The following is a 17,324-nucleotide window of genomic DNA, read 5'->3' on the forward strand; positions in this document are numbered from 1 at the left end:
TCCTTTAACTGTAGCATCCAGCAATATAGGACACGGAGATAAAACAGATAGATAGACACAGGATGAATAGATAGATAGATAATTAGATATCAAATACAGTTATAAAATTATTCATTATATGACACATTGTAAATTAGGTTTATTAACAAAATGAACTAACTTTCTGATGTTTGCATTAAACTATATCAAACAAGAAAAATGTAAATATATCAACACAACTAATATAACAAGTGGTTTCTGCAAATTCATCACAAAATGCCAATTTTAGTGATTACTGCACTCACAGAATTATTCAACGCCTGAATAGTATCCCACATTGTCACTTCAGTAACTCGCACACCTTCTCAGCGCCTTCCTACTCACTGCCTTCGCCACTCACTGCATTTGCCGCTCTGCTCCTCCCCATGTCAGGCCATCTTGCTGAGCTGCCTCTTGCAGTACTCCACCACTGCTACTTCCAGAAGAATGGATGAGGATTATACTAATCATGATGGCATGTATTGGATTCTCACCAGGAGAGTAGTATAGTCCTCTATATCTTGCCTTAGAATAGATCTTGACTTCCTAAGTCCCAGTAGGACTGGTATAGTTCTCTACACATCACCTCTTGGATTCTTTTCTTCATCATATTGGTGTCTTCTGCAATGCAGGAAAAGGTCCATTCTCCATTTTTATCCTTCCTTGTATGCATCCTTGGATCTGCAATAGCATTTTTAATGCCAAGTGAGCATATCCCTGCACCTACTGGTCTCCTATGCTCTATGCGGTTTAGACCCTATTTTGCGCTATTGTTTTTCAGTTTTTTTCCCATTAGATTTTTTGGTGTAATTACTTTAATGATTTAGGGCCTAAGTGTTCCTAGAGTTACAGTTGGAAGCAGAGCTCATGGGTTCAAAACAAAATGAATGCTGCTACACTAGCCAGAAGAAGCAGGTAGAGGAACTGTCTTTGGCCGCTACAAGATTTTTGAGGAGTCAGGAGCTCAAAAACCCAGTAAATTATATGTAATTAAAGAAGCACTCCCACCAAAATGTTTATCCTCTTAATATATTGCAGTCATCATATTATAAAGCACCATTTACATACAATTGCTCAATTTGGCGTTCTATCCCTTTTATTTCTCTTCTTTTTTATTAGGTCTATCACATTGTGTGATTAAAAATGGACTAGCTGAATGCTTCTAAGCTCTATTTTCTTTGGTTTTGTTTGTTTTCATGGCCAGTGTGAACATGCTTTTACATCCTGCATGTTTTCAAGTCATTCTCTGGCTCAGTTTTCTGTTTTTCTATGTAGATACAGGAGGTCAGTTTTCCCTGTATGACTCATCAGTCACTACAAGAGACAATGGCAGGGTGGAGAGGTGGAGCAGCTGGGTCAGGAGTTGAAGAGGGGAATGATTTTTGCAGTGACAAGAGGCTCCCTGTTTCTACACAGAGCAGAGAAAAGAGAAGAATTAGCTGGGTAGAAAATCAAAATGAGCAATTGTAAGTACACAGTGCTGTATGATATGATGATTGCTATATATTAATAAGATAAAAACTGATGAGAGCAGTGCTTCCTTAAAGTAGTCGTCAAGCTTACACTACTATTTTTGGAATCTTCTATTCTATCTGTGGTGACAATGCACTCGTACGCCAATACTTTCTTCATTCAACACTATCTTGATTACAGCTATGTTTTATTTCACAATCTTCCTATAAAGATAGCACTTCAGGTGAGTGCCCATCATGAGACAACTACCATCCCCATTATGCTTATGGCGGTTTCTGGTATGCAAGTTCCTTCTTCTTGAGTTTTGTCTATATTAAAAACCCTTGAGTGACAGCATAAAGCCTAAAATGGAGTGCCAAGCTGGCGGTGGGAAAGTTAAAATAAGGGTGAGTATGCTGCAGCTCCGGCCGGGTGCCTCAAGCAAGGATCGGACAGAAAAAAGTAAAAAGGACCTGTCATGGAGAGCGCAAGCGACGTCGTTCAGCTCGTGTTAAAAAAGTCTTCATTTATTAGTTTCCACTAAACTAATAAATGAAGACTTTTTTTTTAAATGAACTGAACCACGTCGCTTGAGCAAAAGGCCTAAAGCCAGATTTGGTGACTGCAGGCCTTGAGGTTCCAGCTTGCACAGAAGAGCGCATACCAAATGCTCTAGGTCTCCATGTCTGGACTACAAGATGTGCACCTCTACTGTCCAAACATCCTCTACACCTCTAATATACTCAAAACTATTCATTGTAATTTATACATGTATTTTATATGAAATTCCTTTTCACATTTATAGCATCATGGAATCCGTGGTGCTTTAAAAAAAAATAACTATACAAATAAATCAGAAACATTTTTGGATTCTGTTTCATGGACCAATGAAACAAAACTGGACCAGTCAAAGGGGCTCTACTAACTACTAACGACACTTGCCGTGAAGGGGTAAATAATTCTGAGACTCGAGTAATCAGTTGAAGTGGTATGTTGTGATGAATGTGGAGGAACCACTTGTTATATTTGTTTTTAGGTATTTACGGCAATTGTTCTTTTTTGATAGGAATATTGAAAACAGCAAAAAGTTTGTAAATGTTACTTAGATAAACTAATTTATTATGGAGGATCAGTAAAACGTGGGCGCTCATGTAACATGTAACACCTCTTTTACTATCAGAGGACCTGGGAGAAGCTCTTCTAAACTATGAGGCTCAACACGAAGAAGCAGACTGTGTAGACAACTCCCAGCACCCTGACCTAGCCAAGGTAAGGCACAACTGGGATCTATGATAGTGAGTCCGAAGAGTAAGGTCACAAACAGTGGCGTAACTACAAAGTTAGGGGCCCCGGTGCGAACTTCCAAATGGGGCCCCCCCCCTGCAGCCCTGCCATACAACTCAATGTAACCCCCATAGAATAATGGCCACACACGATGCTCAATACTGTATAACGGCCACCACACATGATGCTCCATACTGTATAATGGCCACACATGATGCTGCATACTGTATAACGGCCACACATGATGCTCAATACTGTATAATGACCCCCCTCCTGTATGCATGGCTCATCTCCCTCCTATCCCATATACATAGCTCATATTACCCCTCCTGTATGCATGGCTCATATTCCCCCCTGCATGGCTCATATTCCCCCCTGCATGGCTCATATTCCCCCCTGCATGGCTCATATTCCCCCCTGCATGGCTCATATTCCCCCCTGCATGGCTCATATTCCCCCCTGTATGCAGGCTTAGCTCTCCGCTCCTGCTCGGCGCGCCGGCTTATGTCCTCCTTCATCCCCCCCCCCCCCCCGTTCCCCCATCCCCCCCCGTTCCCCCGTCCCTCATACTCACCTGTCTTCCCACTGCACGGCCGTGCCGACATCCCTCGCGCTCTGTCCCGACTCCAGACGGCGGCGCCGGCGCAGCACCTTCTTCCTGCTTGAGCGGTCATGTGACACCGTTCATTAAGATCATGAATATGCGCATATTCATGATCTTAATGAGCGGCGTCACGTGATCGCTCAAGCAGGAACGAGCTGCAGTGCAGACGCCGAGACCATCGCTGGAGCAGGGTGAGTATTCAAGGCAGCGGCGGCGGCGGCGGGGAAGGGGGGGAGGCCCTGGAGCGGGGGGAGGCACTGCCAGTCCGAGCCTGCCTGCCGGGCCCGGGCCCCTGACCTGCCGGGCCCGGTCGCACTGGCGACCGCTGCGACCGCGGTAGTTACGCCACTGGTCACAAATATCTGCTCCATTCTCTCTATTGCTATGGATGATCCTGAACATAAATACAAACACTCGCTCTGTATTTTCTTTTATACACCATATTGTAGATATAGACACTGGCTACTGCAAAAATATTAGAGATACAGTACTCAGTCCTATGATCTGTTATCTATGCATACAAATTCTGGAAAATATCCATAAACACTTATCAAGATATGTTCTGTGCACCACTCCACATTTTGTGCTAACTTGGTACAACCCTCCACAAGGTTGTAAAGCCGCAGCCAATTCCAAAAAACCAAGGCACCGAAGATCCTCCTTCACAAATCTTTATTGACCCAAGTGTACACATAAGAGAAAAATAATGCAGAAAAAACATTCAATGTTTCGGCCACGCAGGACCTTATACCTCAAACCATGTACACCTTGGCTTGATAAAAGCCCTGCATGGCCAAAACATCGCAAGTTTTTTCTGCATGATTTTTCTCTTATGTGTACACTTGAATCAAAAAAGTTTTTGTGAAGGAGGATCTTTGGTGCCTTGGATTTTGGGAATTGTCGGCAGATATCCATATACACTGCTGTGCTGTCACAAGTGCGTCACGTCTTCCTGGGAGATCTGGGGTTAGAAGATGACTTCGCATTGTGAATCGCAGATCTTCCACTTAGCCATTCTTTGTTGACTCGACGGTGGCATGATGGACACACTCATACATAACACTACCCGCTTATATCTTTAGAATTAAAGAACGCCAGATAATGCAATCGAAAACTAAGGTTCAACAGTTGAGTCAAAGATGGTTGGGCATTTAAAGCAAATGAGTCATCAAATTAATTACTAATACTTTAAATGTTAAGCCCTGAATTTTTAAGACTGTTGGTTGATTATTTATTCTCCAGGTCTCTAATTATACTTAAAAAAAGAAACCCTGAAATGTTACCCTTTGATGCCATGACTGCTGACACAGAACCACACTGTTCACAATTCCTTCACTGCAGGTCACAAAGAATATCTAGTAAACTCTTCCACAGAAGTCAATGAACATTTCCAGTCTGTTGTTACCTTTGGCCCCCATATTTTAAATGCTGGTAACTGAGCTCAGGCAAGATGGCAGCAACCATGCTCAAGTACAACAATAGAATAAAATTAAGAAATAAAGACAAATTAGGAAAAAAAATGTGTCACCATCTAATATTTTTTATTTAGTAAGAAAAAATATAGGTGACATATTACCTTTCTCCTATTCTACCTGTGAATGCCTACAAAACTCACAGAATCATGTTTTTTTTTTTTTTTTCAAAACAATTATCTTCGCACCGTCCGTGACCTGGCTTGCAGGCTAGTCCAAAGATGACAGATTGTTATATTAAGCACAAAGATCTGCAATCTACAGTTTCTCTAAATGGTTCTGTTGGTGAAAAGTTAAATTTATCTTAAAGGGAATCTGTCAGCAGAATTTCAAATCCCAAAGTATTTCTATGTTCATGTAGTTTCCACGAGAAATCCATCAATACCTTTATCTAGACTGTCTTTTCTTCAATTACTGAGAAATCAGCATTTGAATTGATATACAAATGAGCCTGGAGATCTGAAGCCTCTGTCACTCCAGCTCTATTCTACACCCAGAAACGCCTCCTCCTTCACCAAGCCTAGGCCACATCAGGGGTGCACTAAAGCTCCCTCATTTGCATATGGAATAAAAATAGTTTTTTTCTGAAAATATAACATTAACATGTATATGCCTGGTATGATTTATAGAGAGACTAAGTTACCTATACAAATGTTTAAGTTTAATTTTCACTTTCGGGTGACAGACTGTTTTTAATAACTCAGGAAAGCAGCATATTGAATCTTCTGCTACCTTTTCTAGTACCTTTCAGAAACAGATGAAACTATAAGAACTACCAGGAACTGTGAGCGTAACAATCTGTTTTCCTTAGACCCCGATCTTTGTGTAAGTAACTGAACCCTATGCGCTATCATCTCATCTCTTACTTATTGTAACATAGCACATATATACTGTATACTGTATATATAAAACTGTCTGGTAATTAGTGCTAATTATGTATGGAAACTTTGGCAGGCGATTTTCATCTTTGTTATTATTTGTTATGGGAAGGCAACCCCATAGAACAATGGAATTTTGCCAGGCAACCGCACAGATGACAGTGACATGCCTGTAGGGACAGAAGCCATTGTCTTCTTCGCTAATCTCCTTCTGTTATCATTTTTAGGTAACAAAGCTGCAGAATTCAGCAAATGATTCTGTGCTTAAACCCTTCGAGGAAAAGACAACCAAGAAGATTATAATATCTTGTAAATCGCTAAGTCTGAATCTACAGGCCTGCATCAAAGAACATGAGAATGAACCCGTAACCAATGTATGTGAAAGGATTCTTCTTTTATAGAAGAAAATCAATATGGCATCACTGTTATGATGGAGTATATTAGAATCCTGTTGCTAAAATTAGTCTTCCTTACAATAACCGTCAAAGTTGTGCACTCAGGAAAACATCAAAGGCATTCTTCTATCTTTATAAATGATAATGCATCACATGATGTCCTTTATTCTGAACACGTAGATATTTCCTCCTATTCCAGAGTTTAGGGTATCACAAATTCCCTACCTGCTCTTTCTTCTGCCCTTCCTTTCTCTGGAGGATGTGTGTTGCCGTAGTCAGGCTTTCAGTTTGCTGCCCTTTTTAGTGCCCCTGGCGCTCAACGCCCAAAGTGCATGCCCTAGTTCCCTCCCCTGAGTACCTAATAGCTACTTCCCTGGGGAGCAGATTGTTTAGTGTCCGAGAGTAGAAGAGCAGTGTCTCAGTATCAGATTTGTGTTGCCTATAAATAATTATAGCGTTTCCTTACCCTTTGTAATATGGGGCATCCTGATAGCTATAAGTAGAAACAATATCTATGAGAGGGGATTGAAATCCCGAGAACTGTAATCCTTTACATACAAACACTATATAACAACACCAAGCTATTAGTGAATCTATTTATTCAACTATTTCTAAACAAATTAAAAGGAACCTGTCAGCAGGATTGTGCTCACTAACCTACAGACACTGTCAGGTTGGTGCCGTTATACTGAATTATTATTATTATTATTTATTGTTACCGCGCCATTTATTCCATGGCGCTTTACATGTAAGGAGGGGTATACATAATAAAAACAAGTACAATAATCTTAAACAATACAAGTCATAACTGGTACAAGAGGAGAGAGGACCCTGCTGCGAAGACTCACAATCTACAAGGGATGGGTGAGTATACAGTAGGTGAGGGTAGAGCTGGTCATGCAGCGGTTTGGTCAATCGGTGGTTACTGCAGGTTATAGGCTTGTCGGAAGAGGTGGGCCTTCAGGTTCTTTTTGAAGGTTTCGATGGTAGGTGAGACTCTGATATGTTGTGTTAGAGCGCAAATGCGCAGTAGCATCTATAAGCTATCCGATAGCTACTACTGCACAGGTTCCACTGGTGCCATCTTGCTAGAGGAAAAAAAAAAGTGTCTCCACCAAGATGGCGCCTATGCAGTAGCACCTATCGGATCACCGGTGATTCCATTGGATGAACCCTAAAGGTACCGTCACACTAGACGATATCGCTAGCGATCCGTGACGTTGCAGCGTCCTCGCTAGTGATATCGTCCAGTGTGACAGGCAGCAGCGATCAGGCCCCTGCTGTGCTGTCGCTGGTCGGGGAAGAAAGTCCAGAACTTTATTTCGTCGCTGGACTCCCCGCAGACATCGCTGAATCGGTGTGTGTGACACCGATTCAGCGATGTCTTCACTGGTAACCAGGGTAAACATCGGGTAACTAAGCGCAGGGCCGCGCTCAGTAACCCGATGTTTACCCTGGTTACCATCGTAAAAAAACAAACAGTACATACTTACATTCAGCTGTCTGTCCCTTGCCGTCTGCTTCCTGCACTGACTGCTGGCCGTAAAGTGAAAGTGAAAGCACAGCACAGCGGTGAGTCACACAGCGGTGAGTCACCGCTGTGGCTGTGCTGTGCTTTCACTTTACGGCCAGCAGTCAGTGCAGGAAGCAGACGGCAAGGGACAGACAGCTGAATGTAAGTATGTACTGTTTGTTTTTTTACGATGGTAACCAGGGTAAACATCGGGTTACTAAGCGTGGCCCTGCGCTTAGTTACCCGATGTTTACCCTGGTTACCGGGGACCTCGGGATCGTTGGTCGCTGGAGAGCGGTCTGTGTGACAGCTCTCCAGCGACCAAACAGCGACGCTGCAGCGATCCGGATCGTTGTCGGTATCGCTGCAGCGTCACTAAGTGTGACGGTACCTTAACTCTATTGACTCAACCACGTTATGAGCCTAGCCAAGTTGCAAATGAAACGTGAAGGAGATAAAATGCAGCTCAGGAAAGATGGGTAGATAAGGAGGCAAACCTGAAAGGCCACCACAAACAATAAGCAAATAATATAGCACACCTCTTTACATACCCTTACATTTTTCTGCATAGTCGTTTGCATTGGTACTTCCACATACAGTTAGACCTGGCAGCAAAAAAGCAACTGAGTTGCAGAAATCTGGTCAAGGTAATGAAAACAAAAAATAAATAATTCTGTGTTATGGTCTCGTCATTGGCAGAACATTATTATTATTATTGTTATTATCAATTATTATAGCTCCATTTGTTCCATGGCGCTTCACATGTGAAAAGGGGTATACATAAAAAAAATAAAAAATGAGTAAAGTCATCTTCAACAATACAAGTCACGACTGGTATAGGAGGAGAGGGGACCCTGCCCGCGGGGGCTCACAATCTACAAGGGTTGGGTGAGGATACAGTACGTGAGGGTAGAGCTGGTCGTGCAGTGGCTTGGTCAATCGGTGGATACTGCAGGTTATAGGCTTGTCGGAAGAGGTAGGTCTTCAGGTTCTTTTTGAAGGTTTCCATGGTAGGCGAGAGTCTGATATGTTGTGGTAGAGAGTTCCAGAGTAGGGGTGATGCACGGGAGAAATCTTGTATGCGATTGTGGGAAGAGGAGATAAGAAAGGGGTAGAGAAAGAGATCTTGTGAGGATCGGAGGTTGCGTGTAGGTAAGTATCGGGAGATGAGATGTATGGAGGAGACAGGTTGTGGGTGGCTTTGTATGCCATGGTTAGGGTTTTGAACTGGAGTCTTTGTGTAATGGGGAGCCAGTGCAGGGATTGACAGAGGGGAGAGGCCCGGGAATAGCAGGGGGACAGGTAAATTACTCGAGCAGCAGAGTATAGAATAGATTGGAAGGGTGCAAGAGTGTTAGAGGGGAGGCCACAGAGCAGGAGGTTGCAGTATTCAAGGTGGGAGATGATGAGGGCATGGACTAGGGTTTTTGCAGATTGTTGGTTGAGGAATGTACAGATCCGTGAAATATTTTTGAGTTTAAGTTGGCAGGAAGCGGAAAGTGCTTGGATATGTGGTTTGAAAGAGAGATTAGTGTCAAGGATTACCCCGAGGCAGCAAGCTTGCGGGACTGGGGAGAGTGGGCAGCCTCTTACTTTAATGGATAGGTCCGCCGGAGGCGTCGAGTAGGATGGGAGAAAGATGATGAATTCTGTTTTGTCCATATTAAGTTTTAGAAATCTAGCGGAGAAGAAGGAAGAAATAGCAGACACACATTGTGGGATTCTGGTTAGTAGGGAGGTGATATCTGGTCCAGAGATGTAGATCTCTGTGTCATCAGCATAGAGGTGATACTAAAAGCCGTGAGATTCTATGAGCTGTCCCAGGCCGAAGGGGTAAATGGAGAAGAGCAGGGGCCCTAGGACTGAACCTTTCGGGACTCCAACAGATAGAGGGCGAGGTGAGGAGGTGGTGTGAGAAAGGGAGACGCTGAATGTCTGGTCTATTAGGTATGACGAGATCCAAGATAAGGCCAAGACAATGATGCCAAGAGATGAGAGGGTCTATAATAATACGGAATGGTCTTACGGTGTCAAAGGCAGAGGACAGATCGAGGAGGAGGACAGAGTAGTGTTGCTTGGCCTTGGTGGTTAATAGGTCATTGGTGACCTTAGTTAGAGCAGTTTCGGCGGAGTGGTGCGGCTGGAAGCCAGATTGTAGGCGGTCGAAGAGGGAGCAAGAAGAGAAGTGGGCGAACAGTTCAAGATGGATGTGTTGTTTCAGTAGTTTTGTGGCATAGGGGAGAAATGATATAGGGTGATGGCTAGATACAGAGGATGGGTCAAGAGAGGGCTTTTTGAGGATAGGTGTGATTGAGGCATGTTTAAAGCTTAAGAGGAAAACACCAGTTGTTAGTGACAGGTTGACAAGATGGGTTAGGGTTGGGATGAAGACTGTGGTGAGGTTTGGGATGACTTGGGATGGGATACGGTCAAGTGATCAGGTGGTGTGATGTGATCTTGAGAGTAGAGTGGAGAGTCGATCTTCTGTAATGGTAGAAAAGTTGGTTTTGGAGGAGGAGGGCTGGGCAGTTAGGAGGAAGGGCTCTGGGGGTTGCTGAACAAAACTGTCTCTGATTTTATGAACATCCATGTCAAACATTTTTAGGGTATATTCAAACTGCTCAGATTTGTTGCAGAAATGTCTTTTACTGAAAATCAAGTGAATAAGATTTCAGTCATTGATTTGTTTTTGCACAAAAAAAGTACTGTATTTTCCAATGAGGTCAGACGGACCCAAAACATCTCTAGCTGCTCAAAGGGTGTGACATTTTCATTAATGTGTTATTTTTTGAGAATGCACAGAGGGAACTGTGACTAAAAAGACTTAAACTTTGTGTAGTCAGCACAATTGTATCCAATTCCTACAAGAGCTCACCACTAAATATGTTCTAAGGCTCTTTAATCCTTTTGGCCAACAACTATCCTGATGCATAATTTAACTTCCTCATATACAGTGAAGGAAATAAGTATTTGAACCCTTGCTGATTTTGTAAGTTTGCCCACTGACAAATACATGAACAGTCTATAATTTTTAAGGATACTTTTAACATTGAGAGATAGAATATCAAAAATAAAATCCAGAAAATCACATTGTATAAATGATATAAATTTATTTTCATTTTGCAGTGAGAAATAAGTATTTGGTCCCTCTGGCAAACAAGACTTAATACTTGGTGGCAAAGCCCTTGTTGGCAAGCACAGCAGTCAGAAGTTTTTTGTAGTTGATGATGAGGTTTGCGCACATGTCATGAGGAATTTAGGCCCACTTCTCTTTGCAGATCATCTCTAAATCATTAAGATTTTGTGGCTGTCACTTGGCAACTCGGAGCTTCTACTCCCTCCATAAGTTTTCTATGAGATTAAGGTCTGGAGACTGGCTAGGCCACTCCTTGACCTTAATGTGCGTTTTTTTTAGCCACTCCTTTGTTGTCTTGGCTGTATGTTTTGGGTCATTATCTTGCTGGAAGACCCAGCCACGACCCATTTTTAATGTCCTGACGGAGGGAAGGAGGTTGTCACTCAGCATTTTATGGTACATCCATAATGGCTCAATCCATTCTCCAATTGATGCAGTGAAGTAGTCCTGTGTCCATAGGAGAAAAACACTCCCAAAACATAATGTTTCCACCTCCATGCTTGACAGTGGGTACGGTGTTATTTGGGACATAGGCAGCATTTCTCTTCCTCCAAACACGGTGAGTTGAGTTAATGCCAAAGACCTAAATTTTTGTCTCATCTGACCACAGCACCTTCTCCCAATCACTCACAGACTCATCCAGGTGTTCATTGGCAAAGTTCTGACGGGCCTGCCCATGTGCCTTCTTGAGCAGGGGGACCTTGCGGGAACTGCAAGATTTTAAACCTTTACGGCGTAATGTGTTACCAATGGTTTTCTTGGTGACTGTGGGCCTAGCTGCCTTGTGATCATTAACAAGTTCCCCCTGTGTAGTTTTAGGCTGATTTCTCACCTTCCTCATGATCAAGGATACTCCACAAGGTGAGATTTTGCATGATGCCCAAGATCGATGTCGATTGACAGTCAGTTTGTATTTCTTCCCTTTTCTTACTATTGCACCAACAGTTGTCTCCTTCTCACCCAGCGTCTTACTTATGGTTCTGTAGCCAATTCCAGCTTTGTCCGGGTCTCTGGTCCTGTCCCTGATATCCTTATAAAGCTCTTTGGTCTTGCCCATGTTGTAGATGTTAGAGTCTGGCTGATTGAGTCTGTGGACAGGAGTCTTTTATAAAGGTGACTATGTAAGACAGCTATCTTAATGCAGATAATGAGTTGATTTGGAGTGTCTAACTGGTCTGTAGGAGTCAGAACTCTTAATGGTTGATAGGGGATCAAATACTTATTTCTCACTGCAAAATGCAAATATATTTATATAATTTATACAATGCGATTTTCTGGATTTTATTTTTGATATTCCATCTTTAAAGGGACACTGTCACCTGAATTTGGAGGGAACAATCTTCAGCCATGGAGGCGGGGTTTTGGGGTTTTTGATTCACCCTTTCCTTACCCGCTGGCTGCATGCTGGCTGCAATATTGGATTGAAGTTCATTCTCTGTCCTTCATAGTACACGCCTGCGCAAGGCAAGATTTCCTTGTGCAGGCATGTACTACGGAGGACAGAGAATGAACTTGAATCCAATATTGCAGCCAGCATGCAGCCAGCGGGTAAGGAAAGGGTGAATCAAAAACCCCAAAACCCCGCCTCCATGGCTGAAGATTGTTCCCTCCAAATTCAGGTGACAGTGTCCCTTTAAATGTTAAAATGAACCTACCCTTAAAATTATAGACTGTTCATATCTTTGTCAGTGGACATACTTACAAAATCAGCAAGGGATCAAATAATTATTTCCTTCACTATATCACCGGGCCAATATATGACAAGAGTAAATGTTTGTATCTGTGAAAAAAAACCTAAAAAAAATTGCACCCCTTTTCAAAATAAAGAATATGCTTAATCGAACCAGTTTATATTCAATTTTTTTAATATTAGTATGTCTTCAAGGCTATCTGTCATTTTCAAATACTTTTTCTTACATGTGATAATAGTGATGTGTCCAAATTGTTGCTCATCAAGAGTCCTGTTGCTGAGACCCATGTCCTACTCACCTTTTCCCCACTCGTGCAATATAAGAATTCATAGAATGTATCTAGCCTTAGTCAGACATTTTTAGTAATGTTAGGTACCCTTTAAAGAGAATCTGTTAGTGGAATTTTACTCCCCTCCCCATCCCCAACTATTTATATGCACATTTAGATCTTTCAAAGACAAGTCCAGCACCACCTTTACATGGCCAGTCCATTGCTCCATTACTGAGAAATCAGTCTCTTCCTCCCTCTTGTCTGATAGCCTCTATACCAGGGGTGTCAAACTGCATTCCTCGAGGGCTGCAAACAGGTCATGTTTTCAGGATTTCCTTGTACTGCACAGGTGATAATTTAATCATCTACACAAATAATGAGTTGGTGACTAAATTATCACCTGTGCAGTACAAGGAAATCCTGAAAACATGACCTGTTTGCAGCCCTCGAGGAATGCAGTTTGACACCCCTGCTCTATACAGTTTGGCTACAGGCAAAGGAGCCCTTAGTCAACCAGAAGGAGGTGGTGCTGGATGGGGAAAAGAGCTGGTGTGACAGTGGCTTCAGATATACCATATCCATTTGTACATTTGATTTCAATTCAAATGCGTATTTTTCAGGAATGGAGAGGACATGAAAAGGTACTGCTGGACTTGTCTGTCACAGAACGACATGCGAATATATGTACTTTGGGGTGTGAAATTCTGCTAGAAGATTCCCTTTAAGTTACAGTATCTTTAGGCGGCACAGTTTGCCCCCAATGCAACCAGAACCATGTTTTGTTTTGTACTTTAGCTAATTAAACAGTTCTGTTATGGAAACAATAAAGTGTTGAATTAGAAGCAGTGAGAAGTAGTTGTTTCACATCCTTTAATTTAAGTGGAACAAATTATTTTGCTGAAAAAAAGTTTTAATAACTTTAGTGGAGGAGGTTGAAAGTAGTTACTAATAGGATTGGGTATCTGTGGAATCTGCTATGAGTGTAGTCTGTGTGTATCCATTAGAAATTATATAAAGCGTTTATAAACCTAATTCCGTTGCATGAAGCTATAGGAATGCTGGAGGGAAAAAAAAGTTGGCATGGATTGGTAAAATGAAAGTGTTTTATTAGAACCAATATTGTGGAAACATCTGTGGAAAGACAACAAGCACTCCCTGTAGTATAAAAGTACTTGTAATCCTATTCAGTCAATTGGCAATTCATCAGACAGAAGTGCACATAAGTACCACGGAGAAAGCTGCCAGCCAACAGATCTTCCCCTCCCAACTGCACCGTGAACATTAATGCTCAGCCATGTTTTTCAGCAGAGCAAGGGGATCAAGACACTGACGGACACCTCTGGTTTGGAGGACCCTATGCCATCAGATTTGCCAAATCTGCCAAAACTGTGTGACATTTAACAAAAGTGTATATCTTCAGCAGGTTGAACTAGATAGACTTATTGGGACAGGTTTACTTAGCTAAATGTGCCAGAATTCTGACTTAATTAATACTGAATAACTGTCTTCCATGGCGTGTACCACATTCATCACTTGTTATAGCCATGTTGTCTGACTCTTGACAGGCGGAGGTTTGAGATACGACACTGAGTGTCAAAATTGTGCCAACATGTTGGGGCAAATTTCTGGCCCAAAATAAGCCACCTAATAGGTGATGCACCCATAAATTAGACAGTCTAAAACTGCACCAACATTATCAGCCAGCTTGACCAGATTTGATTTTTTAGGGTAGGTGTACACAATGTCTTTTTCGGGTGGGCGAAACTTTAGATTTTCAAGAGAAAGAATCTTCAGGTAATGCCTGTGTTTTTTATAGAAGTGACTGTTTTAGCATTCTGTTGGTTGTTTTTTTCAGCATTTTTACAGTATTTCAGGGGCATCTATTTTATTGGCAGTTTCCGGACATTTTTTTACTGCATTCAATAATGAAAAAACTGCTAGCGGTTTTGAAGTAAAACGCTAACACAGTACTTAAAAAGACGCCCAAACATCTTTTGAGCCTTCCCGCTGTCTTCTCTTATAGAATGCTTTCAAAGCGGAAAATGCCTGAAGAATGGTCTTGTCACTTCTTTTAACCTTTTTGCGTTTTTGGAAATTGAAGCGCTTAAAACTTGTGAACAGTAGGTTGATTTTACATAGAAATGCATGTGTTCATTCTTTTGAGCACTTTTTCAGGTGGTTTTTGGAGATCCACCATTTTCTGGACATACCGTAAGACTATCTAGTCTACACGATCTAAAAATTGAACCGTTTTAGTAAGTCTGCCCCAGTATATTTTTTAGCCTTGATACCTGTTGTATTATAATGTGTTATATCTTGTGGTTTCACCTCAAACACAGACTACTGAATATAATATAGACCAAGTCTGAACACTAAAATGTTCCCTGTTTCTATATATATGTTATACGTTTCTCTTGGGGTCCTATTTAATTACTTCCCTGTTTGCCCATGTCCACAGATTGAACCCTTCTTTGTAAGTGTCGCTCTCTACGACATCAAAGAAGGGAGGAAGATATCAGCAGATTTCCATGTAGACCTAAACCACGACGTTGTGAGACAAATGATTTGCACTTCTACAGGACCTGTGGGGAACGGTACAACATCACCATCTTTCAGTCCTGCCAAAGTACTGGAAGAGCCCGAAGTCCGTGGCTTCCATGAAAAATGGATGCAATATCCTAAGCAGGTAAAGAAGCATATTAGAGAATTTACCAACAAATCTATCATTACTACCTCCCATTACAGAAGCATTGCGCTCTGAATTTGTGATACAAATTACTTCTATTCTGTATGACAAAATCCTGGTAATATCCAAAAGTCCAGAAATCGTTCCATCTACCGACATTCATTACTTAAAGGATATGAACATCTTTGGAAGCATGTTTTTTTTTTTTCATATAAATGTTTATTTTTCAAGGTAAAACTTTTTTTGCAATGGGGTTTCATTAAAATTTTTGTGCCATACAGAGTCACTTTGTATGTCTGAATTATGCTTGCTACAGAATGAGTTTTTCCAAGAATCTGTCAGTGATTCTCAATCGCTCAATCGCACTGAGAGTTTGTACCTCTTGTTATGTCTTTTTCTGTGTTCCTTTTAGTTGATTTATCACCACACCAAAGTTGAGCTCAACTTTGGTGTGGTCTGCAATTATAAATTCCTTGTCAGATCAAGCTCACTCGTGGAATCTTAATTGAAAGTTTTGTCCTCTGAAAACAAGTTTTCACCCATCCACATGTTAGTAGATAACTTGTTGGTGTTGGGTCTAAGACTGGGTTCACATTGCGTTAGTGCAGTCTGTTCAACGCATACGTTAAACGGACTGCGTTAACGCAAGTGCCAAAAAAGATCGCGTTTATGCGATTGCGCTAGCGCAGATGCTCTATCTGTGCTAGCGGTGACGGACCCGAAAACGCTGCAGACTGCGTCCGAGGGTCCGTCATAGAATGATGGCACATTGCTAACACATGCCGATTATGACATGCGTTAGTGATGCGCTACATAATGGCAGTTAATGGGTGCACTAACGCATCCGTTACATAGCATTAGTGCCGCTATGTAACGGATGCTGTCAGCACATTGCCATTAACGCAATGAGAACCCAGCCTAACTGCTGGGACTTGCAGAAATTGGCAGAAAGGGATCTTTTATGCTCTTTAGAATGGAGTGGCAGTGCGCAGGCTCTACTATTGCTCTATTCATCATCCCCAATGGGGCTGCCAATCATGGCGCTCAGCTTTTTCTGGCAACCCCGTAGAGAATGAATGGAGCAGCGGGCGTCAAACTTGCCACACCTATTTGTAAAAAGAATAAAAGTGCCCCGTCAGACCTAAATAATCCCTGATCTGATGATCAATGCTGGACCCAGTGGTGAGACACCTACCAAATGGACAACCCCTTTAAATCATTCTACAGCCAAATGCAAATGGCCTATTGAAGGTAAATGGTGCACACATTTTGTGAATCACAATTTTAAAATTGATTATCCCATTATAACATGGATTTAAGTCAAATAAAAAAAAATGCCTTTGCAGGCGTCCATATGTTTTTGTTACATTTCAGAATGTGTAAACTGCAGACAGCAGACCTGCAGATGTAAAGCCTTTCCGTGGTGTTTGACATTCAATTTTTTTTTATATTTTAAATTCCTAAAATCTATTAACAGCTACCGCCCTGGAGTTGCCCCCATATTCTCAGGCAAATACTAGCAAAATAACGTTAGTTTTTGGAGTTAACAATAAACGCATTTTGGGTCCAAGTGCAGTGTGTAAACAAACGGATAGCACAGGAACAGCACCAAAACCAATGTTATTCTATTGGGCTGTTCAGATTTGCATTTTTTTCACTGGCTGCATCTGCACATGACACAAAATGGAGGCATTCACTAGTTTCTTCTGTATGTTGGGCCAGACTCACCCATTCAAGTCTATGGGTCCACAGAAAAAATATGGATCTCATATGGAACATTCATACAAGTTTATACATACAAGTTTTCTAAATGAAACTTACGTTTTTTTAATATGCTTGTGTGAACACGTTCTTTGATTACAAGTTTCTGTTCCCATCCAATATAAGCCCATGTGCTTCTGTAGTAGCAGGCACCAAGCAAACC

At 41.8% G+C, this 17,324-nt stretch overlaps 1 protein-coding gene across 9 annotated transcripts in view; it reads left to right on the top strand.

Moving 5' to 3' along the window:
* DOCK10 (dedicator of cytokinesis 10) overlaps positions 1 to 17,324 on the top strand; it is a 448,273-nt gene that overhangs the window by 286,399 nt on the left and 144,550 nt on the right. For all 9 annotated transcript variants that reach the window (XM_069727557.1, XM_069727548.1, XM_069727554.1 and 6 more), the window contains exons 9-12: positions 2,651 to 2,739; positions 5,572 to 5,655; positions 5,936 to 6,082; positions 15,173 to 15,400. In XM_069727557.1, coding sequence (XP_069583658.1) covers positions 2,651 to 2,739; positions 5,572 to 5,655; positions 5,936 to 6,082; positions 15,173 to 15,400 — 548 coding nt within the window. The remainder of the gene's footprint in view (positions 1 to 2,650; positions 2,740 to 5,571; positions 5,656 to 5,935; positions 6,083 to 15,172; positions 15,401 to 17,324) is intronic.

This window comes from Ranitomeya imitator, chromosome 5, assembly GCF_032444005.1.
Source record: "Ranitomeya imitator isolate aRanImi1 chromosome 5, aRanImi1.pri, whole genome shotgun sequence".
NCBI lineage: Eukaryota > Metazoa > Chordata > Amphibia > Anura > Dendrobatidae > Ranitomeya > Ranitomeya imitator.